The sequence below is a fragment of the Neltuma alba genome, unplaced genomic scaffold, assembly GCF_004799145.2.
Source record: "Neltuma alba isolate B1F8T4 unplaced genomic scaffold, ASM479914v2 tig00007094_pilon, whole genome shotgun sequence".
Classification (NCBI taxonomy): Eukaryota; Viridiplantae; Streptophyta; class Magnoliopsida; order Fabales; family Fabaceae; genus Neltuma; species Neltuma alba.
In genome coordinates, this window is record NW_021634665.1 from 96226 (window position 1) to 123065 (window position 26840).

Here is a 26840-nt window from a genome sequence, read left to right on the forward strand (position 1 = left end):
CCTTTCTAAAATTTTGTCACAAAAAAAGAGGATAAGGTCTTGAAATACTCTAGAAGTATATATAAAGGAGCACCTAACACTTGAAAGGTTTTTTTTGTTCTTATTTGATTTGAAAGTTTTATTTTGTAACATTTATGTTTTGAACCGTTATTTGTGGTTAAGTTTGATTGTTAAAGAAATCGATCAACTTGCATAATTTAATAGTCAAATTTAACGGCAGACAATAACCAAGATAAGTTTGTTATAAAAAAAATTTTAGGGTATATAAGAGCTAAAATTTTTTAAACACTAAGTGCTTATTTGTAGATATTTTCGGGATATATAAGCCTTTTATCTTTTTAAAAAATGAAGCAATGACAAAAATTAGTATCATAATCAGTAGTTGGGCCTCCAACTGCCATAGGCCCCAAGCCTTTGATATGGGCCGCCAAACCGTCACTTTCACCCACCCGCTGATTTGATGCCAAAAAATGTACCGACCAATTTTTTCTTCTAATTTTTAATTTTTATTTTTCCTGGGCAACAACCGACGGATCAACCATTCCCTTTCGCTCGCTGCTTACGTTTCCGCTCCCTCCCTTCCCCATCGCGCCTCGCGGGATCTGCTCATTTTCGTCTCCTTCATCATTGTCACTCACTCATTCAAACTTACCGAGTCGCTGACTCAGTGATCATATTGTGAGCTACACTAGCTCTTCTCAATTGCCTCCACTACTGTTGCTTCCATTGAGTACTCAGTGGCGGGCTCGATTTCTGGTTTTTGTTACCGTTGCTAAGGGTAGCAATGCAGAGAGATTTATCTTCGGACGAAGAAGATGACCGCCACAATTTGATTGAGCAGAATGTGAGGAAGCCTCCTACTCCACCCTCTTCTACTGCTGGTGTGTTCCACATAGAAGATTTCAGTTCTCGAATGCCCCGATTGAATTTCAAGTTCCGGAAGAGGTATTTGTTCGTCGTTCTCGGTATTTTCATTGTTCTCCTGTACTTCACAACAGATGCCCACACGCTCTTTCCCACCAGTTTCCCTTCTTTAAAGTTCGATCCGCTGAGTGAGCAAATGAAGGAGTCCGAATTGCGCGCTCTCCATCTCTTGCAGCAGCAGCAGTCGGAGCTTTTGAGTGTTTGGAATCACACATTTCGACTGGTTTCTGCTGTCAATTCAACGAATGATTTGAATTCAAGTTCGCCAATGCAGGATCCGAATCACTTGCCCTCGTTCTCATCTTCGGCATTGTTAGAAGATCTTAAATCTATTTTGTTTAAGCAGATTTCTTTGAATAAAGAGGTTCAACAGGTTTTGTTGTCTCCCCATAAGACTGGGAATTCGATTGAACCCGAATTCAGTTTTGGAAATGCTAGTTTGGGTGATGTCAGTTATGATAGGTGTAGAACAGTGGATCAAAATTTGTCACAGAGAAGAACAATTGAGTGGAAGCCAAAAGCTGATAAATTTCTGCTTGCCATATGCGTTTCAGGCCAGATGTCCAACCATCTAATTTGCTTGGAGAAGCATATGTTTTTCGCGGCTCTTCTTAATCGGGTATTGGTTATTCCGAGCTCGAAAGTGGATTATCAGTATGATAGAGTGTTGGATATCGATCACATTAACAAATGCTTGGGAAGAAAGGTTGTCATCTCCTTTGATGAATTTGCTGATATCAAGAAGGATCACATGAAGATAGATAAGTTCCTATGTTACTTTTCTCTTCCCCAACCTTGTTATCTGGATGAGGACCATATAAAGAAATTCAAGTCGTTGGGTTTGTCAGTAAGCAAACCGGAGTCTGTTTGGGTTGAGGATACCAAGAAGCCTAACAAGAGGACAGCTCAAGATGTTCTATCTAAGTTTACGTACGATGATGATGTAATGGCAATCGGGGATGTCTTCTTTGCTGACGTGGAACAAGAATGGGTAACGCAACCAGGTGGTCCACTTGCTCACAAATGCAAGACTCTGATTGAACCTAGCCGTCTTATCATACTCACTGCTCAGCGTTTTATTCAAACGTTCCTGGGGAGGAATTTCATTGCTTTACATTTTCGAAGACACGGCTTTTTGAAATTCTGGTGCGTCCTTTCGAAATGATTTCTGTGCACATATATCTGGAAAGGAAGTATCAATTTTTATGATGATTTCAGGGTGATAACTTTTCTCTACTCTGGACATTTTGCCTGCAACTTCAGGGTTTCTTAGTTCTAACATGTGAACTGCTTACAGCGTTTAATCTTCAGCACATGACTATTTCAATGTTTTCTTTCTGACCTATATACAATCTATTGGAACTATGTCGATGCCAATACTTTTGCAATTTGGCCTTCTTCCTCATGAGAAATCTTCCTGCAATTTTTCCTTTTTGTATTTTATATTATTCTTCATTGTATTATCTCTAATGATCCATTGTCATATTTGCAGTAATGTCAAAAAACCAAGTTGCTTTTACCCCATCCCTCAAGCCGCAGATTGCATTTTGCGAGTGGTTGAGAGTGCCAATGCGCCTGTCATTTATCTTTCCACAGATGCAGCAGAAAGTGAAACTGATTTGCTTCAGTCACTCGTTGTGCTGAATAACAAGCCTGTTCCACTTGTAAAACGCCCAGCTCGTAATTCAGCAGAAAAATGGGATGCTCTATTATACAGGCATGGTATTGAGGGAGATTCTCAGGTGAGATGATAGTGCTCTTTCATGTGGTTTTGAGCTGTAACATTATCGTTTCACTAATCCATGTCTGGCCTTTGATTGTTTCAGAAACTTTAAAATTAAGACAACACATCTTTTTATTGTGCTTTCTTTTTCTTTTTCTTTTCTTTTTTTTTTTCCCTTTCTTTTTTGGGGATAGCTGCTTTCTTCTTGCTGTTGTTGCGTATTTTATCTTCTGGATCAATCTTCTGTTTTATTTGACTCATGGGATGATGGTAGCGACCCAGCTAGAATGAAACATAACCTTTCAATGCATTCATTTGTATTAGTGCAGGCGCAAAGTGATGTGCCTGTTTATTTTCGTATTGTTGAAACCCAAAATCTCAACTGACTTCTTTAAGAAACAGATCATCTGCAAATCAGTATGTGTGTCTTTTATTCTTCTCTCTTTCTATTTATAGATAGAAACGGAGAGATTGGTATCTAAGTTTGAAATCTATAGCCAATTATAGAATCTTTTAGTTTGATCTGTAAATGACTGGTAAAGTGTAATCTGCACAGAAGCCGGATCCAAAAATCTCACTGTGTAAATATAAGTCTATTAATTCTGTTATTCTACCTCAACTTGTTGCTTTCAAGAAAGGAAAATGAAAGTTTAACGAACTTTAGGCCGTGTGATACTCAAATTATTGCTTCCAGTTTTCCTGCAGGTGATCTTTCACTTGCTTTGGGTAGCAGCTTCTGATACAAGGTTCCAGAGCGCGGGGCTGCATTTTAGTTTAGTGTAGACTCAAAATTTACGCTGAGTTTTTCTCATTAAAAAAAAAAAAAATTTACGCTGAGTTTTAGTTACGTACTTCACTTTGTTTTGTTTTTTTATTTTTTATTTTAAAATCCTAATTGCACTTTCCATCACGCTTCTTTTGGGATAAGGCAATAAAATTGAATGAAAAGCATTTAGACATGTCATGTGTGCTAATAGGAAAGCCTACTGAATTTTCCTCATTTTCTGCTATCAAATTCTCCTGCTGATATGCGTTATGAATATTTTATAATTAAGGTGGAGGCCATGTTGGATAAGACTATATGTGCCATGTCTAGTGTGTTCGTTGGAGCCCCGGGCTCCACTTTCACTGAAGACATCTTGCGGCTTAGAAAGGGCTGGGGATCAGCATCAGTGTGTGATCAGTACCTGTGCCAAGGCGAGGAACCAAATATTGTTGCCGAAAATGAATGAAGATACTATAAAACTTATTCATGGACTCCTACCATTTATTGCTGAGCCACTTCTGCCTATGATAGGTTTATTTGAAATTTATGGTGTATTGATTGTCATGTATGATAATAGCATTGGCGATTTTGTCTCATAAGCGTTATTCCTTATTGATCTATTCTTTCATCACACAGATTGTTTGTACAATGAAAACTTGGTCCTCAATTTGGCCCTAATGCAATTACTGTCTCTTCAGCATCTCTCCCGATTTTTGGTAAATGAAGTGTAAATTTAAAACTTTCTGCTTATTACCTATGCTCAATTTAAACTGCACCTTACTTGGTTGTGAAGGAAAAAGGCATTTCAAGAAGTCATGTGATTTTTTTTTTTTTTGGGAAGGGGGTTGATTGTTTATGTGTGTTCTCGCAAATGGAGACAAAATTCCAACCACCTTCTTGTTTTATATATCATAAAATCACTTTTAAAATCACAGTTTGATTGTATATTTTTTTTATGCGATTTTTCATTTGCAATTCAAACCTTGGATTTTATGAAAAAAGTTTCAAGCTCTTAAGAATTTTATTCATTTTATTATTAAGATTATTCTGGCATGAAATTTTGTCAATACTAAAATTTTATAGGTGAAAAAACACTTCTAGAAATTTTGGTGTTTGATATTCTTTCAAAAAAAAATCAAAACAAAATTTTTCATATATTCGCTGTACATAACATAAAATATCTTAAAATAAGTTAAATCAAACACTCCTTAATTTGTTTATTTAAACTTATTAAACTAATCAAGATTTTTGAAAATGAGGAGATGCAATAAAAAAAAAATATTCATATATCGTCATAGGATGAAATTAGGCACAAGTTATGGTTCTTTAACCATTTGTAGCGTTATTGACATGTCACCTTAGCTGCTAAATGTGGCACTTGTCGTGAAGATTCAAATATTAGTTTAACTCTTTTTACTAGGTTCAACTTCGTTGATAGGCCAAGTCTATTTTGTTACCATGGAAAGAAACTTATGCCTTTCACAAACTACTATGTGGAAAGAGAAACAAGCCCTACATCGTTGAAACATGTTTGCATTCTTCTATTTCAATATCTGATTTTATTAAACTAAAAATGAATAATCATATTATCACAAAAATCATGTCACTAAAAAGGAAAAAAACCATAATAATCATCCTAAAATTTCTCAAACATATTTTTTCATTAAAAGAAGAGGTTAAAAATCAATGAGTTCTTATAGAATAATTAACACCTGGTCCTATTGCCGTTCTTACCCACTAGAGCATAATGTTGAATTTTGTTGTCAATATAAAGACTTATTGATGAGTAATGTATAAATAACCCGGTAAAATTCTTTCTATATTCTTTGAATGTTTTTATTTTGGTGCCCAACAACCAAGTCACCTGCGTTTACTTTACTTTCGCGAGAAAAGAATACAGTTAATAACAAAGGAAAAATGACAAATAAAGACCCTCAATATGTGAAACTATGATATGAGATCCTCATTTAGAAAATAACAAATAAAGACTCGATCTCATATTGCAAATATGAAATCTTGATAATATATCTGAAATGCCACTCAGCCAAATAATAAATTGACTATAAGAAACGACAAGTTCACTTTGATGAATGACAACTTCAGTAAACCAAATCACAACTTGACAGAGGGTATGCCAAATGACAAGTTGACTATAGAAAATAACAAGTTCACTTTAGAGAATAAAAATTTCAGTAGACCAAATCACAACTTAACTGAGGGCATTTCAAACATTTCACTAAGATTTCATATTTATAATATGAAACTGGGTCTCATGGCAATTTTTAGGTGACCTTCTTATAATTTTAGTAATTTAGGGATCTTTATTTGTTTTTTTCCCATTAACAAAACATATAATATGAAAATGTAAAAAATACCATAGGTGCATATAAAAATATTTTTTGTTTGGAAAAAAATATGAATATATTTCTTGCATGGAAAGTCACCTAGCACCGGTTTCTCCCGTCGCCGTGGCTTTTAAACGAGCAATCCCGCTTCGTTTTCCTTCCTAGCTTCTCTTTCTCGGATTCGCAGACCACCGTGCCCTTGCATAAAAGACCAGCTAAACCCAAAATAGAATCATAGTTTCAGTCTCGACTTCCCTCTCAAGTAAACTGGAGAAAGTTTACATCTTTGTCTGAGGGGAAACCAAATTCGGAAGAATCACATCGATGGCCCCCGATCACGAGGACGACATCAAGGACGAGAAGAAGTCCCGTCCCCTTGACGAGGATGACATTGCCCTGCTCAAAACATATGTAAGTTGTTCTCGAAATCTCTTATTGTCGGCCTTTTGCTCTATCATTTTAGGTTTTGTGGATCTACGTACATGCTCGACTCTTCGATTTTCGTTGGGTATTATTTTCAGTGTTACCTCAGCTCAATCGCAGTTCAAGCTTTGTTCAACTTACTGCTGATGGGTCTCATCAAGAATTTATATCGGCTTTTTTATGCCGCCCAACATGTAGCCAATTTACTATTCATCCACTTTGTACTGTAATTAGCTAGGTGTCATTACCTAATCTTGATAGTCGGTGCGGGTCGGTTTAATGCGGTTAATTTGAGGTTCTCATTGGCTTTAGGAATACTGTTTGTGAAAGTTGAAGGGTTTTCCTTCTCCTTGGCCCTCTTCCCGGATTAGTTAGACTTGCTGGATGTCAAGAATATGGGGAGTTAGGTTTATTTATTATCTGCCAACAGATAAAATTATATCCTACATATTCATGCTGTAGATGCATTAGGTTTTGGACGTTATCAGTGATGAATTTTGGCATTGGGGATGCCTTAGTTGCTTGCACAGTAATGTGAATCCGGAGGTTTTCCCAGACAGTACAACAAGCTTTGTCCCACTAGGTAGGTCAGCCAAATGGATTGCACCACGCTGCTATTAACAATCAAATCTTTGGAGATATTGTTGACCAAGAGGTCCCATTCGGTCTTTCTCTATCCCTCTTTTGGAGCAGTTCAAGTTATCTGATCCATCCTCTTTACGGCTTTCAATGGTCTTCTTCATACATGTTTGAATTTTTGAAGACACCTGAGAAAATATTCAGCTTTTGTTATTTTTTATAGAGTAACTGAGATTCCGCTCATCCTCTTAATATGTAAGGCAAGTGATATTGGTATCTCATTGCCACGAGCCACCCCTGTGATTTAGGTTGTTCAATGGCTAAACTTATATTGGAACGCATATGTCGTGCCTCTTCTAATATTCTATTATTGGTATTACCTCATCCTTAGTCTGTAGAAATTATTTTAGAAGAAAATATGGGTTTGTGCAGGGTCTGGGACCTTATTCCACAAGTACAAAAAAGACAGAGAAGGAGATCAAAGAGAAGGCAAAGAAAGTCAATGATTTATGTGGTATGTTTACCATTTCCTTTCTTATCTCATTGAGATGCAAACCAATGTATTCAGTTATTGAAAAAATGCAATGTGATTTGGGATGTATTCTCTAATTATATATTAGTGTGCCTGTGCATGTGCATTTTTGTTTATAATCATCATTATTTATGAATGTCTGAGTAAATTATATTTCACATGCATATGCTGCTGCTTCTGTGTTTATAATTTCTATATCATGGTGACTGTAGCGGTTATCAGACCATCGCCTGCAATGTCGGATCTCGTTGATGAATTCCTGAAGGCCAAACTATATGCATACATTACATGCTAGTTCAAAAGGAATGACACTTTATTAGTTCTTGTTCATGTGCTAGCGGCATATCTTGCTAATGTGTTTCCATATTGCCTTTTGTTTTAGTTGTCTAAAATATGGATATTATTTCCCTATTAGTATCTTTGTTATGCGCTTATCTTGTGTGTGGCTATTCTTACGTTTTTTTTATTATAAAGTTTATGTACCCTCTTAATCAGATGATATATTCCATTTTTATTTGAAATCTTGTTCCTATGCTGTTTGTGCTGTAATTTCTACTGATTTTCGTAGTTGCATGTACTGCATGCTAATGACATCTGGATTCTTTGACTTGACGTACTTTTTATAATGTCCAGGTATTAAGGAGTCTGATACTGGTTTGGCTGCACCAAGTCAGTGGGATCTTGTTTCTGATAAGCAAATGATGCAGGAGGAACAGCCTCTTCAGGTTGTATTTTAAATTTTTTTTTCCAGTTTCAAAATGTTATATATATAAATATATATGCATGTATGTATTTGTAGGAACTGCTAACTGTGACTGTTGATTGAATAGGTGGCCAGGTGCACAAAGATAATTAATCCAAACTCGGAAGATGCCAAATATGTTATCAATGTTAAGCAGATTGCAAAGGTGCACTTATCTGTAGCAATTTTTTGTGCTCTGTATCATGTGCACTGGTTTTTTTTTAAACACTAAGTCCTGCTTCACTTGTTCAAGATATCACTTGGTGATAAGTTTTTTCGTATGCATGCCAGTGCAGCTGCACCTTCACTTTCTTTCCTTCAGTAACTGTGTCTAATGTGATCTTTTTATGATTGACAGTTTGTTGTTGGGCTGGGTGACAAAGTCTCTCCCACTGACATAGAGGAAGGAATGCGTGTTGGGTATGTTCCTTGTTGGTTACTCGTGTCAAAATATTACCAAGAGATGAGGGCACATCAGTATAATCTTTTATTGACCTTCACTCTATCATTGCAGGGTTGATAGAAATAAATACCAGATTCAGATTCCTTTGCCTCCAAAAATTGATCCAAGTGTTACCATGATGACGGTTGAAGAGAAGCCAGATGTGACATATAATGATGTTGGTGGCTGTAAGGAGCAGATTGAAAAGATGCGAGAAGTAAGTGATTGAAAAAAGTTTCATCTATAAGTATTAATAACCAAGAGAAGACAGGATGTGGCGCTAATTTTAAAATTTCCCCTTCTAGGTGGTTGAACTTCCTATGCTTCATCCAGAGAAATTTGTCAAGCTTGGAATTGATCCTCCAAAGGGTGTTCTCTGCTATGGCCCACCAGGCACTGGCAAAACGCTGTTGGCCCGGGCTGTGGCTAATAGAACTGATGCCTGTTTCATTAGGGTCATTGGAAGTGAGCTGGTTCAGAAATATGTTGGTGAGGGGGCTCGGATGGTTCGCGAGCTATTTCAGGTCAACATCTAAAATCTTTGATCTTGTTTTAGTAATTGTTTTGACGTCCTGATATCCTCTGACCAAAATTTTCCTTCCTGTAGATGGCCCGATCAAAGAAGGCATGTATTGTGTTTTTTGATGAAGTTGATGCAATTGGAGGTGCCCGTTTTGATGATGGTGTTGGTGGGGACAATGAGGTTCAGCGCACAATGCTTGAAATTGTGAATCAGCTCGATGGGTTTGATGCTCGTGGAAATATCAAAGTTTTGATGGCAACAAACAGGTTGGAATTTATGGTTTACATAACGTATCATTTTTTTTTAATTAATCTCAGTCTTATATTTTTCTTAAGATTTCCTTTAATTACATTCATTTTAGGTGCCTATGTTCACTGTGAAACGTTTCTTTTTCCTTTATAATTGTTTTTTACTTGCCATCATATCACGTTTAAGGTAACTTTTGTTCTTCCCACTACCTAAACTGACTGACATTTGTGAGCCTGCCTTTTTTTTTTTTTTTGGTTGAACCCTAAATGACTACAAGAGTTATTTTAAATTAAAAAAACGAAAGAAAAGGAAACGATTCACCCTCTAAAATTGCGGATATTTTAACCTTTTTAACTTGAGAAAAAAAAATTGAAGCTTTATGGTGTATCTTTAATTGGAATACTCCTCCGGTCCTTAATATAAAACCCATTTAACTAATTTGATTAGATTAAAAAAGTTAGGTAAGTTAGTTAATTATAAGAAAAGTGTCACATTTTTCCTAAAACACCATAATCATTTTTCTTAATACCTTCTCTCCCTCTTCTATTTGATTATGGTTGATGGAGTATCTATAAGGGTAATCTAGAAAAAATTGATAAATATGAGAAATGGGTCTTATATTTAAGACCAAAACCAATTCAAGAATTGGGTCCTATATTAAGGACCGGAGGAGCATGTCATTATATTCCTGAATATGGGCCTTCCCGAAACTTGCACTTTCATTGCATTTTGTACAATTGCTCGTAGCATACATTCTTTAAATGAAGCATTGCATCTGAGGGCGGCCAATTAGTTAATATTAATGGCTCCTTGCACAAATTATAGGCCTGACACACTAGATCCTGCCCTGCTTCGACCTGGGCGTTTGGATCGTAAGGTTGAGTTTGGTCTCCCTGATTTAGAGAGCAGGACTCAGATATTCAAGATACACACAAGAACCATGAACTGTGAGAGGGATATCCGATTTGAACTTCTTGCTCGCCTTTGCCCAAATTCCACTGGTAAGAAACCCCTAAAAGTATTTGACTGTTCGTGCTTTAGCACTTGCTTTTCAACTATCAAACATTGAAGTCATTGTTCCACTTGGCTTGCTTTCTATGTTTGACGTGTTCAGGTTTGGAGGGTTTCTGCAGCTTCCTTTCCTTTTTCTTATTTTCAGTTATGAGTATTTTGACTCGAGATAACTTTTTGTCTCCAGGAGCTGATATAAGGAGTGTATGCACTGAAGCTGGCATGTATGCTATCCGCGCCCGAAGGAAAACTGTGACAGAGAAGGACTTCCTCGATGCGGTGAATAAAGTTATTAAAGGGTACCAAAAGTTCAGTGCAACTCCCAAGTACATGGTCTACAACTGAGTTTGTTCTTTTCCCTTCCCTGCTTTTAGTCAAACCATATAAGCACGTGTAATATTTTCCTGTGAAAATTGCGGTAGCATATGGTTCTTTCATGAGCAGATTGTTAGATTCATCTGTGTGAACTTGTATCTACGAGGATAGTTCTGTTGAAACATCCATGTAACTAATGTTTTTGCCGAAATGTTATTCTTCAATTGATTTGAATCATTACAATTGTCAGCTTCTGCCCTTAACAGAAATATCATAAACAGTTTATGTCGGTTAGTATGAGAACCATAGAGGATTATGCTTTGTTAAGAGGAGGCTTATTAGACATAACGGTTTTTTTTTTTTTTTTTGAGATAACCAAACTTCAAAACAGACTATTAAATGTCATTTGAAATGTTTCATAAAGTTGACTGAGAGTTGGAAATTTTTATCTGAAAAGTTTTCTCCCAAAGAAGCTTCAGAAGTGTGGTGGGAATGGAATAACTTGGGCTTGGCACCGATCATCTGATAAGCTTTAACTGAAGCTAGTACTCTTCAATTTATTTCAGTTTTCTAATTTTGATCTCTCAATCTTCAGTTCTTTGTTAGGTATTTTAATCTGATCACGCTAGAGGAAAAATATTAATTGAAAAAAGAAAAAAAAAACCAATGTGAGGGTTATAATAGAAATAAAATTAAAAAAAATGTAAGGTTTTTCTTTGGTATAAAATAAAATTTATAGCTGTGGGTTCAAGATGGAGAAAAAGGATATAAAAGCCTTCTCAAAATTTGGCCCAAAAAAACAGGCTTCATAAAAATGAGTAATGAATAATGGCACCCCGCCCCATAGCAGAACGTCATCAAATGACTAGATTTGGGCCAGCCGTTGGCCCATTTACTAATGCTGCTGACGGACTCAGCTTGACCCAGACGTTTGGGTGACATGTCAGTCGACATGGCTGCTGATTAATTAATGACGTGTCAAATGAGTGTTGATGACTAGCGCATAAGCTGACGTGTGACATGACACGGTCACTGACCTTGCGGATGACTAGGATATCTGAATGACATGACAGAAAAAGTGCCAATGACAGTACTGCTGATTAGGATGAACAGCTGACGTCCTGTGATGTGGATGATGATACATGGACCTCAGGATGACGTGTTGGTAGACGTGGCAGATGATTCTGCTCATGACTAGGACTATTGTGATGACAATAAATGTCAGAGGTACTTTTTCAATAATTATCCCATAGTTAAAATATTGATAATTCATAAATAAATAGATAAATAATACGGGTTACTCTCAAGTTTGAAACATTTTTTCACATTTTAATAAAAATTTAAAAATTAAAAGTGTTTATATGATTTAAGATTTTTAATTCAAAACTAGTAAATTTCCTCGTGTGATGCACAAAATTCACGAGTGAAATAACCATAATTTAATAAACACGACGGCACATGAACCAATGATCCTAATCATCATTAAACCATGCTAAAATATGGAGAAAACTTAATGTACTTTTATTCTTCTTCTACTTCCGATTTTACTATTTTCAACCTCTACTGTAAGAATTAGTTACATGATAATTTTGATTTTAAATATAAGACCTCCATTTATTTTACTGTCAATACTTGTTATTTTTTGCCCAAACTTCAAACTATTCCACATGTTAAGCTAATTCGCATTAAAAAGTGATTTCAATGCAAATAATTTTAAAAAGTATTTTTTAAAAAATCAACAAAAACTAATTTAACTATTTTTTTAATGCACATAAATTAATTAAATAGGTGATAAATTAAGGACTGAAGGTAGTAATTTGTCAATGAAAATTAGCAAACACATTTTTCAGCTTCAGGCAACCATTGTGTCTCGAGCAAATTTCTCCGTCAAACTTTTATTAAGAAACTTGATGACCAAGGGAACATCTAAATATAATCCTCATTCTTTTAATTAAACCTCAGAAATGGATCATATCTGTGCTTAATGAACCGGCCCAACCCAAATTACTAATAATTGTAGTTGAGCCAAAAAAAACAAGTAGGGTGAGAAGGAAGGCAATCATCAATCTCAATTCTCAAGTTCTCAACAGAGCTTAAGAATTGGAACCAGTTTAATCATTATTGCATATTAATATCAACAATGAAAGAACTTAAACAAAATACAGCACCAATTGTCCAACCCTGTTAATCAAAACAGAAATCAATCTGACCCGCAAAGAGGTATCGCTGAGGGGTTAAAAAGAAATGAAAATAAATAAATACTATTATTGTCATTTTACAAGCACAGGTTCTATTCCAATTTACATATCTTGTGTGTCTTGATCGTCGCCTCCTCGATTGGATCCTCCTTGATCTGGTCCAAATGTCCTCTTGCTCATGTTAGCTCGCTGCACTAAGCGAACCAATGCTTGAACCACCTCTGACATAGGTGGTCGGAATTCAGGCTCCGGCTGCTCAGAAATGAAGTGTTAGAGACCAAGCATCACAATTCACAATCCATTTTAGACGTTCAGTTATTTTCCTGCTTTTTGAGCATTTTTCTTTCTTTCTTTTTTTTTTTGGGGGGGGGGGGGGAGTGCTTGGATACAGTTTAAGATGCTGGGCATAAGCTTTTCAATCAAAACATAACAAGTGAGGACTTTTTTTTTTATAGCTCAGCATCAAAAGCCCTTCTCAGAAAAAACAAGAATGCTAAGTGCAATATAACTGACATTACCTGAACACACAGCGCAATGACATCAGCAAACCTAGAAAGGGACTTAACGGGGTATAGCCCCTCCAGAGCAGGATCAACCATTTTAGCCAATGCATCAATATCATGGAGTTGAGGTGTTGCCCACCGCACCAGAGATTGCTCGGATCTTGGCCTTGTGCTGTTTAGAATCAAGAATTGTGTTAACAACCCAAAAATGGTAAGACATGGTTTCTCCGATTATTTCAAAATAACATATGCAACGACGGTAGGTTTTTCCCATGATTCCAGAAACTACCATTACGCCAGACTGGTCAGTATTGTCATGACCGGAATAGAGATTATGAGCAAGGCTGCCTGTTGAAAGCTTGAAGCCACGACTCGGGTTAAATAAAGGCATACTTCAATTTTTTTTTTTTAACAATTTATTGATATATTTTCGTATTCATGATGTCCAGCATGTTCTGTCAGCACACGTGGGCAAGTGGGGAAAAATGCCATGTTAAGGTATTTCGATCATTTACCTCTCAAATGGTTTCCGTCCACTAAGAAGCTCCAACATAACAACTCCAAAGCTGTAAACATCACTCTTCAAAGTATATTGACCAGACAAAGCAACTTCAGGTGCATCATACCCAGATCCAGCATTACGGTTCAAGACCTGAATATTAGATGAAAATTAAGAACTTTTAATCATTTTAATGTCTAAGCCAAATGTCACTGCAAGAGGTGAAGAGGGAAATGCATATTTGTTAAGAGCATTCTGATATCTCTCATTGCATCCATAAGATGAAACAATTGCACAGTAGCATTCATATTGCCAGGAAGACCCTATATACCTATTCACACAAGTTGGCAACCGATAACTAGCAGCAAAGGTTACTCATACAATACCCCAGATGTATGGCGACATCCACGAAGAAAATAGGTTCGCAGAAAAGAGAATGACTATACATACTGAATGAGAATAAGCAATAGCGCCTAAAATAAATAATATTTATTAAAAAATACCACAGCCAAATGCAACTTTTCTTAAATCCAATTAAAAAGGCATTGACTTCTTAAAGTTCCAAAAATACTAAAATCACCTGGTCAGCATTCGGAATATAGCTTGCCAATCCTGAGTCCGAGAGATGAGGATTGAGCTCCGCATCAAGCAATATGTTGGCCGACTTAATATTCTTATGAACAACTGATGGTGAACAAACTTCATGCAGGTACCTAGAAAAAACATTAGTGAGTACATTCGTGTTATTTTACGTACCATTGATTACGCTTAAATAAATAGTCGAAAATTCAAACTATCTTCTTACTTTGACGACCTTGAGATTCAAACATTGAATAACACAGACATTAGTACTTGATAGCCTTCGTTATATGCCTTACTTTTACACAATAAAGTTATGCAGAGACACGATTTACCCCAAAAAAAGAAAAATTATGCAGAGAGACGTAGAAAAATACATCCTAAATCAAGTAAAATATACAAAACAGGAACAATAGGAGAGAAACGGGAAAGCCAGGGCAAGCAAAAACTAATAGGTCTAGGAAAACTAGAGTTGTATCGTCAAGCAAATATCATGCAACAATGGAAAACTTCTTTAGAAAAGGAAACATCAGGATCTTCAACCCATTAACCCACTATGAACTTACTCCAAAGCACGTGCAGTCCCCAAAGCAATCTTGACACGGGAATTCCATATTAATGGTTTGCTATATTCATCTGGTAAGTGAAGGAAGTCATGTAGCGATCCATTTTTATGAAACTCAGAGACTAGGAGGTGTTGTCCATGCTCTGAACAATAACCAACAAGCTCTGTTACATTTGGATGGTGCAACTTGGAGATGTTTGAAACTATTTCCATAAAATCTTCTGAATCATGGGGAAGGATAGATGAATCAATTTTCTTCACAGCATGAACCTACAAAAATTTCGCCAAAAGAGTCAAAATCATTAATATCTAAATCACATGCATAGACACAAGAATTGGTCAGTTATAAAATACTCCACGGCATACATTGGGAACTTAAGGGGGCCCACATGCACACAGAATTCTAAGACTTCTCTGACGGCTAAACTTCTTCCTTTTTTTTTAATCTTTTTATTTTGGGGGAAATCGATGTGTGGAGAAAAAGAATGCTTTTCTTAGGCTAACTTTTCAACCAGTCAAATTCTATGCAAAATACAAGATAATGGCGCAACTATGGAATCATTGCGTCTTTCCAACCAAATTTTGACATTAATGCAGGGTCAAAAGAATAATAAATGAGGATACCTTTCCATCATCAGAGTGAGCCCGATAAACACGCCCAAAAGATCCCTCCCCAAGGAGGTGATCCATACTGAAGCTCCCAGTGGCGATCTGTAGATCTGCTATAGAATATGATTTCACATTTGCTGGAGCTTTTACAGTTTTCTTGACAATAATTGGCTTCTTGGAAAATTCATCTTCATCAAATGATTTGTGACGTTCAATAGGTGGGGGTTTAATATTTACTGAGGCGGACGTATCAAATGTCTTCATGTCAACTACAGAGGGAGGTTGCACAGACTTCACTTCTGCATTGCAACAGAAATGCAATCTCAAGAACTAATAAGTTGCAGCAGCACAAGAACTGGAGGAGTCAATTGTTTACAGTAATTTGGAGAGAACCTAATTACGAAAGACCGGCAAATAATGTTTTTGTGCTAAACGAACAAAACTTGATCAAATTAGCTTGATTACAAATACTTGAAACTCTTCTAGTCACAGGCTAGATAGATTGTTAGGAATTAAGAAATCCTTCCCCTAGAAAAGTGCTGAAGTAATTTCTACTATGTCACAGAACAAATATGCACCAACATTGTCAAGTTCATTTATCATGAAGAGCATGAAGAGAAGGAAGCAGAAGCTTGCTACAGATATAATTACCTATAGGGGTGAATATTTTAAAATAAAAAGAAAATGTTTTACCCATAGGTTAGAACATAAGGCATAAAAATACGACTCAGAACATAAAGCATGAAAATACGACCACCTCAAGATAATAGAGAGAAGAATTTGTCAACAGTCTGCAAGATGCAAAAGGCTCAAATTACCATGCGCTACGTTTGAATTGAGAGGAGCAAAAGGCTCACTGTTGAGCTTTTCTATATCTGGAGATGACTTCCTGGATCTTCTTTTCACCAAAAAGAAAGCAACTACCGCCCCAACAAGAAGGATGGAGATCACTATTCCAGCAATACCGCCGCCTCCTATACCAGATTTTTTCTCCCCACCGCTGGTGCCATCTGAAGAGCTATTACTTCCATCAGAGTTGTGATGCCGGTTCCTTCTCCTTGCAGGGGGCGTCCCAGGAGGTGGAGGAGGGGCAGGACCTGAGTTCCACGTATTTCCTGATGTCCTGTCATTAAGTTTGAACAAAATTTTTAAATTTCATAGAAACTTTTATATAAAGAAACAGATCTATAGTAACCCTGTTACTGATGACAACAATGCTTACTGGAGGTCAATGCTTTTCAGCTGTTCTGGTATCCAGCCTGTAAAACGGTTGTTCTGCACATTCCTAGGAAGCATTGTAGATGATAAATATAAATTGTTTGAAGGCACTTCTAAGCAAAAACAGGATGTAAGACTCCTATATGTTTATTTTTATACATAACGTACAGACTATCAAGAGGCAGATTGGCGAGGACATCAATAGTCCCTGCAAACTGGTTGTTTTGCAGATACCTGAGCAAAGGTAGACAAGAAAACAAAAAATCTAATTAATAGGATGCAAAACGCTAAAAAAAATGAATAAAAATAAGTGTTAGGCATTTACATGTTGTTCATGCTTGAAAGTGAGCTGAAACTCTGAGGAAGGCTGCCTGACAGAGAATTGAAAGAGAGATCCCTGCAACAAGCAACAAATTTTTCAGTCACTTGTTCTTAAGTCATGGCCGACAACAAGTCTTCGCATCCTTCTTTTCAATAGAACCAAGTTGTAGTATTCATTACATTCATTAGCCTTCCAAAGAAGCCTCAGTTATGAAGACTGAAGTAGGTAATATTGAAAATTCTTAAAACTACATGTAGCACAAGCGAGAAGAGGCAGGGAACTACAGAGTACAGACTAAATACGCAATCAGAAACAATATTATGATGCTTTAACATTTTCAGTGCATAATGGTGATTGAATTCACAACTAGTAACATAAAATTATATTGAGGCTGAATATGGTTAATATTTCATGCTTAACATGACATTCATAGCGGTATGCCAAAAAAAAAAAAAAAGAGGGAAGAAGAGGAAGAAGAAGAAGAAGACACTCAGAGACTATTCCAATTTATATAGAGACTTCCAATTTGGCTAGCTTAACATGACATCCATAGAGACTATTCCAATTTATATAGAGACTATTGCGAGAGGAAATCTTACAGTGTGGCTAGCTTAGAAAGCTTTTGAAACGTGTCACTCAGTCCATTCTGTAGTTGATTGTGAGCAACATTTCTGCATTCCCCAAAAAGAATTAAAAAAATTAACTCCCGTTGCTCGTAAAGGGGGACGATAAAGTATAATCATGAGAATGAAAAATAATTTATTACACACAGGTATGTAAGAGAAGCCATGTCAGAAATCGAATACGGCAAACTCCCAGTGAATTGGTTATTGGAGAGATCTCTACATAGAAAGAAACAATTTTAAAAATCATAATATCGGAATAAAAGAGAGGAAATAAATAATTGTGAGGCACATGTATACAGAAACATACAATCTCTGCAAATTTGGTGGAAGTTGGTATGGTACGGCACCTACAAAATTATTGTGACTCATATCTCTGCAAAATTTACGAACTCAGTAAACAAATACTAATACACATAAAATCAGATATATGACGAATGAGATCATGAATCTTACAGGGTGGTCACAGATGTCATGGTTTGTAACTGGTAACCGAATGATCCGGATAATCCAAGATTAGGCAACTTACTGATAAGATAAATGAATTTCCATCAGAAATCAGCACCAAAAATAATTAACAGTCAAGTGATATGAAGTCCAAGGAAGAGTGAGATATTACATCTCTGTAACTCTATTGCCTGAGCAAGTAATGCCTTTCCAAGGCTGTCCACAGGGATCACCACCATTTGCTTGCCAACCTAGCCGGGAGGGTGAGTTCATACCAGTAAACATAGCCTGCAAAGCGGCAACTGCACCAAACATTCAGAAATAAGATAGCTAGTTAGTGAAAACAGAAAATCTTGAAAGCGTCAAAGAGGATGCTGCTGGACAAATGTGGAGAGGCAAATTTGAAAAGAAAAACAAATACACGATTATTTCAGATAAGAATCATATGAAGCAAATAAGTGAAATAAGCTTATCTAAGCTCTACAAGCTTTCCTATAATTACTATGTTATAGGATGTTCCTGACCGATGATTCAACAAATGAAAAAAATCTCACAAGATGACTTAGTTAAATGGTTAAAATCACTTTGTGTGATACATCAAATCCCATATCAAGATATATATGGGACAAAGTATGCTATACAGGCCTGAGAAACATTTAAAAGTTTGAAGTTAAACGTAAGGGGGACTACCAAATCTTAAGGTTAACAATACCGGTACTATTAATCATTAAATCATTCGGCCTCATGACGCAAGAGCTTGCTGATGCCTACTAGGAATAAAGCCATTGTCAAATGTCAAGGAGGGAAGCAGCAGTATGGTGGCTTGTAACACCTCAATCCATACATGTATGATTTAGTACCTCACTTTATTAGTCATTAGGCCACTTTGGATGGCACAAGCAAGTATTCACTATTGAAGTGCATTTTTGGGGTTAATTATACAGAACTTTTAAGCTCCTTTTGCATCAGTCAACATGATACAAAGAAGATCAATTCACAAAATATCAACATAATGCCAAGAAGATCAATGTGGACATCAATCTGCAAACCCAACAATATCATGGATGGCAACAAAAATGGAGGTGCATCATCCAAGAATATTTAACTGCATCTTCGCATCACCAGAGGTATCTCTTTTTGAACTCTGAATGTATATTCAACATGTTAAGACGCAAATTTGACCGAACGAAAACTGTAATATATACATCGACTACTTGATGGATTATTAGTTGATAAAGCCGTCTCTTCTTTCCCCATTTTTAGTGGATAAGGTGCTCCAGAAATTAACTTCCACATGCCCACGGCTAGCCATAGACCTATGACACAATGCCAATAACCAGCCAACAGATCGGGGTTGAGACTTTGGCTTCCTTCAATCCAGCTGTTCTTTTTTTTTTTTTTGCCCCCCCGGGGGGGGTGTGGGGCGGCCTTTAATCCCGCGGAACGAAGACGACTTGGGTCCATCCTTGGATCAGTAAAGAAACTGGGAGGACCTAAAAGAGCGAACCCATCTATAACAGTGTCGTGTGTATAACTCAATTGAATAATGAACAGGAAATTAATCATGAGAACCCGAAAACTGTTAGCGATGAGTTACACATAGAACTTTTCCAATCAAAGCGACGTTCTCAGGGAAGGACTGTGACAAATTCCCAGAAACCATCCACCGACAGAACTGTAAACAGAGCATACAGCTCAACAAAAGAAAACAAAATTTTATTCGTTGAAACTGAAAGCACGCAAAATAAGAAGTCCCCCTAGCAAAAGATCCAGCCATCTGAATTAGCAGTAATAATCTGTGAGGGAATTAACGGATGCCACTCGAGTGGATCAGCTGGAAAACTTCTCACTGAATCCAAAACCGAGACACTTAAACTTGAGTCACAATGTGACGAAGTAATCTATCAACAATTTGATAGAGCTGATCAAAGCAGATGATTTAAAACAACAAGCAAGGTGAATAGTAACTTCAGCCGAACTCTAGCACAATGCAAATTTATCGAAGTAGAAGGAACACCCGGGAATTCATAAAATGAGTAAAGTAGGAAATCAAGTCAAACAAGATAGATACTGACCATCAGTTTGATCTGTCTGCCCATTGACAGCAATGAGCATCCAACCCAGAATGCAGGTGCTGATGAACACCAGCGGCAGAAGCCCCCGATCCTCCATCATCCCCCTCCCTCTCTCTCCACTTCTCCTATCAATCTCTGCCAACTAAATTCTTACTTTACCCAGAAAGCCGAGAAGAAGATGCAGTCAGAGCCTCCTCTTTCCCTCAAATTTTATTTTTTAGTTTTTATTGATGATTTTCGGGGTCCATAGTTATATATGCAGCCATGTTCCCTCAAGCAAAGCTGGCAAGCACAGAAGATCCAAAACCACAGTGGTTTTAATGACTTTATCACATTACCACACTATAATATATAAATCATTTGGATATAAATATAAAAATTATGTTGGCCAAACAAAATATGAATTATATTTGTGAGTATTCCTCTCTTTGTCAACAATATTCAGCAAATCAGTTTGCATCTCTTGACTTGATTGAAAATATGCCAATTTTAATGACTTTCACCGCTCTTGAGGATGAAGGACACGCTTTGGCGTGTTTATTTATTAAATATATATATTTATTTATATAGGTTGTGTATTCTCGTTGATGAGGAAGAATAGGTATACGTGGCTTTCATGCCAACGGCTAGACAGCCAACTATTTCTGAACTGTGAAATCTTTTAAAAAGGGGCAACTGTATCCCTAAAAAAAAAAAAAAAGGTTATTGCTTGTGATTAAAGTCAACAAAAAGAGGAAAAAGCAAACTTGCCAAAAATTAAAAAATAACATTTAAAAATCAAATCCTAAATTAAAATATATAGTAAAAATAAATTATAATTATAATTATTCGTGAATGTTAAAAATTTTCCAAATATTTATTTTTTAGAAAAAAAAATTTATTTTAGGAAAAGTATGCTTTTAAAGTTTTAATAATATTAATAATTTCTTATAATTTGATAGTATTCTTTTTTATAAAATAAAATTCTGTCGTAATCTTGATATCTGAAAAATGACTATAACTTTTAAATTTCATTGTGAGAATAATCACATACCTAACATTATTTGATTCATATTCAAACCACAAGATTCCCAAAGGAGAAGGTTGAGCAACCAGATATCTTTGTTATTTGCAAATCAAATTTAATATATTTCCAAAAAAATATATAAATATCTTTCAGTCAACTTAATCACTAGTGAGATTTTTTTTCCACTCAGAAAATTTGAATTCAAAATCTTAGTGGAAATATATTGAATTTCTTTTACCTAACCCCATCACAGTGCTAGTAATTTTAAGGGGTTTTTTAATCTAAACATAACATCTAGGTTTTTAAGAAATATACACACTCAAACTTAAGGCACACATAATTAATTTTTTAATTTAAACGATGGAATTAATTGTTTACTTAAGCAAAATCTGGGAAAAGACCCTTCAACTAATGTCACTTTTGTAGTTTGGAGGGTTTTTGGCCGCCAGGTAATAATTTGTAGGGTTTGGTTTTCTGGATTCAGGAAGAACAATCATGGAGGTGTGAAGATACTGATGTTTGATCTCACAGGGCAGTAGCGAGAACGAAAACGAATGAAATGATATCATAACAGAAAATGTCAAGATTATACAAGCGCGTAAAGAATCCAGCAAAGAGTCCACGTCATAAAACTACGAGTTATTAATAATAATAAACCTACGTGCATGTATCTCTCAAACAATCATTTCAAATCAGTATTTAATCTCACAGTAAATTACAAAAATTCTCATTAAATTTGGTTAAATCATGTAACTTTCTTTTGAAAAAATTTCTATAATTTGTACATGTATAACATGTATAATGACTACTAAAGCCTTGGTTTAGATGGTAGAAGATTGTAATAGTTTAATTAGAGATCTCAAGCTTGAATTCTTGTGTTAAATATTTAGTGTTTTCCCCAAAAGCTTACCCAGCTGAATCTTAACTACTTTATGATTTGAATTAACTCTTTAAAAGTAATTTTACAAAATCAAAATAAGTATGTGAGATAATTAGAGAAGTTTTGTTTTTTATTTATGTGAAAAATATTTTTTAAGTGATTCAAGGGGCTCCCAAACCCCAATAAGAATATAGGTAAAGCAATTTTTATGATTTAACAAGAAAATAAATTCACATCCAATTAATTAAAATAAATATTATATTCGGATTCTCGCTTCTGTCACTTTCACGTTCATCAAATAAATCCGGCTACAGCATATTATGTTCTCCCAGCTGTGTTCCACGCCAAAACCATACTTATTTGTTTTCTAGTCGATATTTTAGAAAAAAGACAAAATATTTTATTTTTTTAAATATATGGACCATATTCATTTCTCATAATTTAATTCAGGGGTCAGTTCTTCGTTTTTTTCTGAATTTTAAATTATGTATAACTATTTTTTATTTTGTTATAAAAGCTATTTTAATTTTAAAATTTCGTAATAAATTGAAACTTGAAAAAAATTACGAGCTCAACTCACAGAATTTTTAAAAACGTTGACACATAATTCAAATTTTAAAGAAAATGTTATAAATTTTACATACATATTTTTATTTTCACAGGCCATATGGAAGCATTGCCAAATTCAACTAGAGACAACATGATGAATATAATTTATTCAATTCACGAGCTTCTAATTATTGTTAAAGAGGTTAAGTTTATATGAGTAGATAAGCTGATGTTGGCAATTATTATTTTTTTTAAAGAAGTTAAAGTTGTCATATATCGTAAGGATTACAGAAGCAATCAGGAAAAAAAGGAAAAAAAAAAAAAACATGCTTCACAGCAATGAATAATCCCTTTCAATTAAAGCCACTGAAGATGTAAAACGGGCGTCAGCTGAAATCCATGTGACAACAATTCAGTCTTAGTTTGCACACAAAAATCAGAAAGGATAAGACAAATATAGTGTTAATTGATAGTGCTTTCTTATAGTCATAGGACTAAAACTTTAAGCTGGTTCCTTTGGAAATAATACACAAGTTTTGTTGCGTTGATATGGACACAATATTAAATATATTAGTTCCTTCCTGAAGATCCCTTTGACAAAGTAAAACTTCAATTATTATGGCCTCTACCGACTTAGCACGTTTTCTTGAATAATTAAATATTGAAAATGAAACTCTTTTTTTTCCCCCTTGATAAAGGCATCACGCAGGAGAAAATTAAGTAGGAAATTGATGAGGATTGATTTTAATATCCTCATACCAATAAAGACGGTGCTCATTCATAAATCATCAGCCAGAACAAGTTTTGGTCGAGCATATCACACTTAGATAAAGATTCGTTGATTTTTACCTGTTTAATAAAATATAATCTTCTGGTCCTTAATATATAACCTATTATTTAATTAGTTGATCTTAATCCTAAATATAAGATCTATTTGTCACATTAATTTTCACTGATTATGATGATTTCAAGAAAAATGACTCTAGATTTATGAGTATTTATATATATTTCATGCTTTTTTATTAAGTAATAATAAGAATCCATATGCAGTTTTTCTTACAGTATGTTTACCAGCCTACCCAGTCCAAAAAATAATAAATGTACAGTTGTCTAGTAATACAATAAGCATACAATTAATTATGGTTCGATTTGTTTGAATTATTAAATGTGATCTGGTATGGTTGACTCAGCATCAATTGATTTTTCTTTTTATAAAAATAATTATATTTATCTCAATTCGTCTGAGGGGGTGTTTGGTTGTCAAGAAAAATATTTTTCAAAACATTTTTTCACAAATCGAGATAAACTCCTCCATATATTTACTTCGTATACCGTAAAAACTTATAAAATCATAGTTTTGATTTTATCCAAACACTCCCTAACATGCCAAAGTAAACGAGGCAAAACTGTTAATTTCAACCGGTAATTGGATCTCAGAATTTCAATCCACTTAGCGAGATGGTAATTAAGCTAATCAAACTGGACCCACCCATTTAATCCCTATAGCAAATCTGATTGGTCTGCCACTGGACACATGCCAAGTTGGTCCCTTTGATAGTTTAGTTTTACTTTCTTTTTTGTTGGCGAAAAAAATGTTTAACTTTCTTTTTAGTTAACAAGTGTAAGGGTCCTTGATCAAACAATTCCCATGTTATTATCATATATTCATATCTCGTATAATGTCGTGGCAGAAAAATTCGATGATAACGATAGAAAGAATTATAATCAAATGAAAAATCATTATAAAATTTACAAACACAATAATTAAAATTAATATTATAAATATATTATTATTATACAAGGATTTATCACTCTTTACCGCTTATTTGTTATGAGATTTTATTTGATCATTACACTTTTTTATTCAAATCTCATAATTTTTCTTAGTTGAATCAGTGCCATTTTTCTAAAAAAATATATTACTACTATTACTATTATTTTTATTATTAATTAATCAATTTAAGAGTCAGCTTAAGGGAGGAGAGAGAAAAAAGGAGAAAAAACAAAAAAAGTTTCGAAGTGGAGCACAGCGGTGGGTGGCACGCCATGTGGCATATATTAAGAGGTTGGTAACGACGAGCCTCCACGGTTTGAAAGTGGAGAAAAAAAAGGACAACAAAATCAAATAACACGTCATATGTGTCGGTGGATTAAATAAGAATATATTAACTCCGGTCTTAAATATAAGAATTAGTTGATTAATTTAAGAAGATTAAAACAAATTAAATTAGTTATTTATAATAAATAAGTATTGTCTTTTTTAAAATATTTTTACTAATTAAGTGTTTGGTTAGAATTACTATTATTAAGAGAACTACCTTAAAAAAAGTATAAAATAAAAAATAAAATAATTAGAATCTTATATTTAGAATTAAAATAAAAATCAAATGAAATTTTATATTAAGACCAGAGGCAGTATAATTTTTGAATGATTGTTTGCATGAAAACGATTGAAAAACAAAATTCCACATACGAATTAATTAATTTTGTTCTTTCAAACAAGTTATGTTCAATTAGCTTTAAAAAAATTGCACAAATATATGCATATCGTGTCGGTAGTGCATGTCCCTTTTACTAAGTGGGCTTTTATTTTGCTGTGCGATATTTAATGTAAATATTTGTGTCAGAATGAAATAATTTTTTTAAAAAAATTAAACTGTATTATCGACATTTCGTCAATTGAAAGATTGATGGAAATTACATTTTAAAACATGGGAGAGATTTGTGTAGTACGACTTTTTTTTTTGGATAAATTATGCGATGATTGATCCAAAAAAAAATTATGGGATGCAACTTTGAATTTAAGATGAAAGTTTATATAAATCATAAAATAACACCGGGGATATGTAATTGAACTAAAATAAAATGAGAGAAAATTGCTCATAAGTTTCTGTAAAGAATTCGATACAAAAAATTTATTCGGAATTCAATTAATAATACTAATAATATTGATAGTAATCAAAATGTCATGAAAAAACTCATCACTATCCATATTATTTGTACGTTATAATAGTTTGATTTTTCAGATCTCATAATTTATTTTAAAGAAGTGTTTTTCAGATCTCATAATTTATTTTAAAGAAGTGTCAGGTAGGTATTAATATTCATATAAGTTTTTATTTTTAAATTGCAGGTGACATATAGGAGTAAGAAGGGAAACTTATCTTCACGAATAGTCGAAGACAGAGAATTGAAGAAAGTGGCAAAGGAATGTGTTTCTTTACGACCAAAAAAGCTTCTCTCTTACTACCTACAACATTCTATTTCTGCCCAAAGAAATAACCTTCTTTTTATTTTTGTCTATATATTTGTTAGAATGGAAACAAAGATTTGAAATCCAGAACCAAATCACTAGATTTCGTCTGAAATTAAATATTCCTCTGATTCTAAATATAATACCTTTTTTTAGTGTAAATTACACTATAAAAATGATCTTATATTTAAAAGCGGAATGAGTATATTTTCAACGTCATTGCTTCATTCGCATGCAATAAACCAGGTTATATATATGTATATGTATGTATGTATGTATATGACTACGACCACACTATTCTACGTACCATTCTAGGATGGTTCGTATAGTATAACAAAATACTATAAATTTTATGATTTATGAAAAGTCCCCGTTTGATATTAAAAAGCTAAATACTACATCCGATCTTAATTATAAGAACTAGTTGATTAATTTGAGAAAGTTAAGAAAGTAAGTTAAATTAGTTATTTGTAATACATAGACGTTGTCTTTCTAAAATATCATTGCTAATTAAGGGTGTTGGTGAGAACTATTATTATTATAAGGACTATTTTGAAAAAAATACATAAATATTAGAGACAAAATAGATTGAGATCTTATATTTATGATCAAAATCAAAGTTAAATGAGATCTTATATTAAAAAATGGAGATAGTATTGACAACTTACTCGGGATCTCTTGATCCAACAATAATAGCCTCACTCTAAAAATTTAAACTGAGTATTTTAAATTTAAATTTGAGATAATTAGCATATTAAAAATATTATAAGCATCTTAAAGGTAGTTGAGATGGATAGAGATTTTATATCCTGATAAATTTTAGAGATACCATGTAAATTGGATAATATCTTAAAGAATTTAGCATGGGATAAAGGTCAGATCACAGACTGGGAAGAGTTTCACGAATAAAGTGAGAATAGGGATCTAAAGTTACATGTGA

At 34.5% G+C, this 26840-nt stretch overlaps 3 protein-coding genes and 1 long non-coding RNA gene across 4 annotated transcripts; 3 read left to right on the plus strand and 1 right to left on the minus strand.

The window, feature by feature from the left end:
- The first annotated feature begins 560 nt into the window (after positions 1–560).
- Positions 561–4116, plus strand: LOC114751765 (O-fucosyltransferase 36). Its single transcript, XM_028940434.1, has 3 exons — positions 561–2070; positions 2417–2666; positions 3703–4116. Exons 1-3 carry the CDS (start codon positions 785–787, stop codon positions 3877–3879), a joined length of 1713 nt encoding a protein of 570 aa, XP_028796267.1. The 5' UTR covers positions 561–784; the 3' UTR covers positions 3880–4116.
- A 1966-nt stretch (positions 4117–6082) lies between these two features.
- LOC114751763 (26S proteasome regulatory subunit 7) lies at positions 6083–10880 on the plus strand. Its single transcript, XM_028940433.1, has 10 exons — positions 6083–6169; positions 7193–7274; positions 7926–8017; positions 8123–8200; positions 8393–8454; positions 8549–8693; positions 8782–9000; positions 9084–9265; positions 10074–10249; positions 10447–10880. The coding sequence occupies exons 1-10, from the start codon at positions 6083–6085 to the stop codon at positions 10602–10604; spliced, it is 1281 nt and encodes a 426-aa protein (XP_028796266.1). The 3' UTR covers positions 10605–10880.
- A 1733-nt stretch (positions 10881–12613) lies between these two features.
- LOC114751752 (protein STRUBBELIG-RECEPTOR FAMILY 7-like) lies at positions 12614–20437 on the minus strand. Its single transcript, XM_028940423.1, has 16 exons — positions 20213–20437; positions 18310–18439; positions 18147–18218; positions 18001–18066; positions 17838–17909; positions 17667–17738; positions 17071–17142; positions 16914–16979; positions 16750–16812; positions 16346–16650; positions 15543–15826; positions 14920–15188; positions 14355–14487; positions 13791–13927; positions 13291–13447; positions 12614–13024 (listed from the first exon to the last, which is right to left on the minus strand). The coding sequence occupies exons 1-16, from the start codon at positions 20310–20312 to the stop codon at positions 12875–12877; spliced, it is 2148 nt and encodes a 715-aa protein (XP_028796256.1). The 5' UTR covers positions 20313–20437; the 3' UTR covers positions 12614–12874.
- LOC114751753 (uncharacterized) lies at positions 17444–17743 on the plus strand. Its single transcript, XR_003740771.1, has 2 exons — positions 17444–17502; positions 17623–17743. It is a non-coding gene; the product is annotated as an uncharacterized LOC114751753 (long non-coding RNA).
- Positions 20438–26840: the final 6403 nt, after the last annotated feature.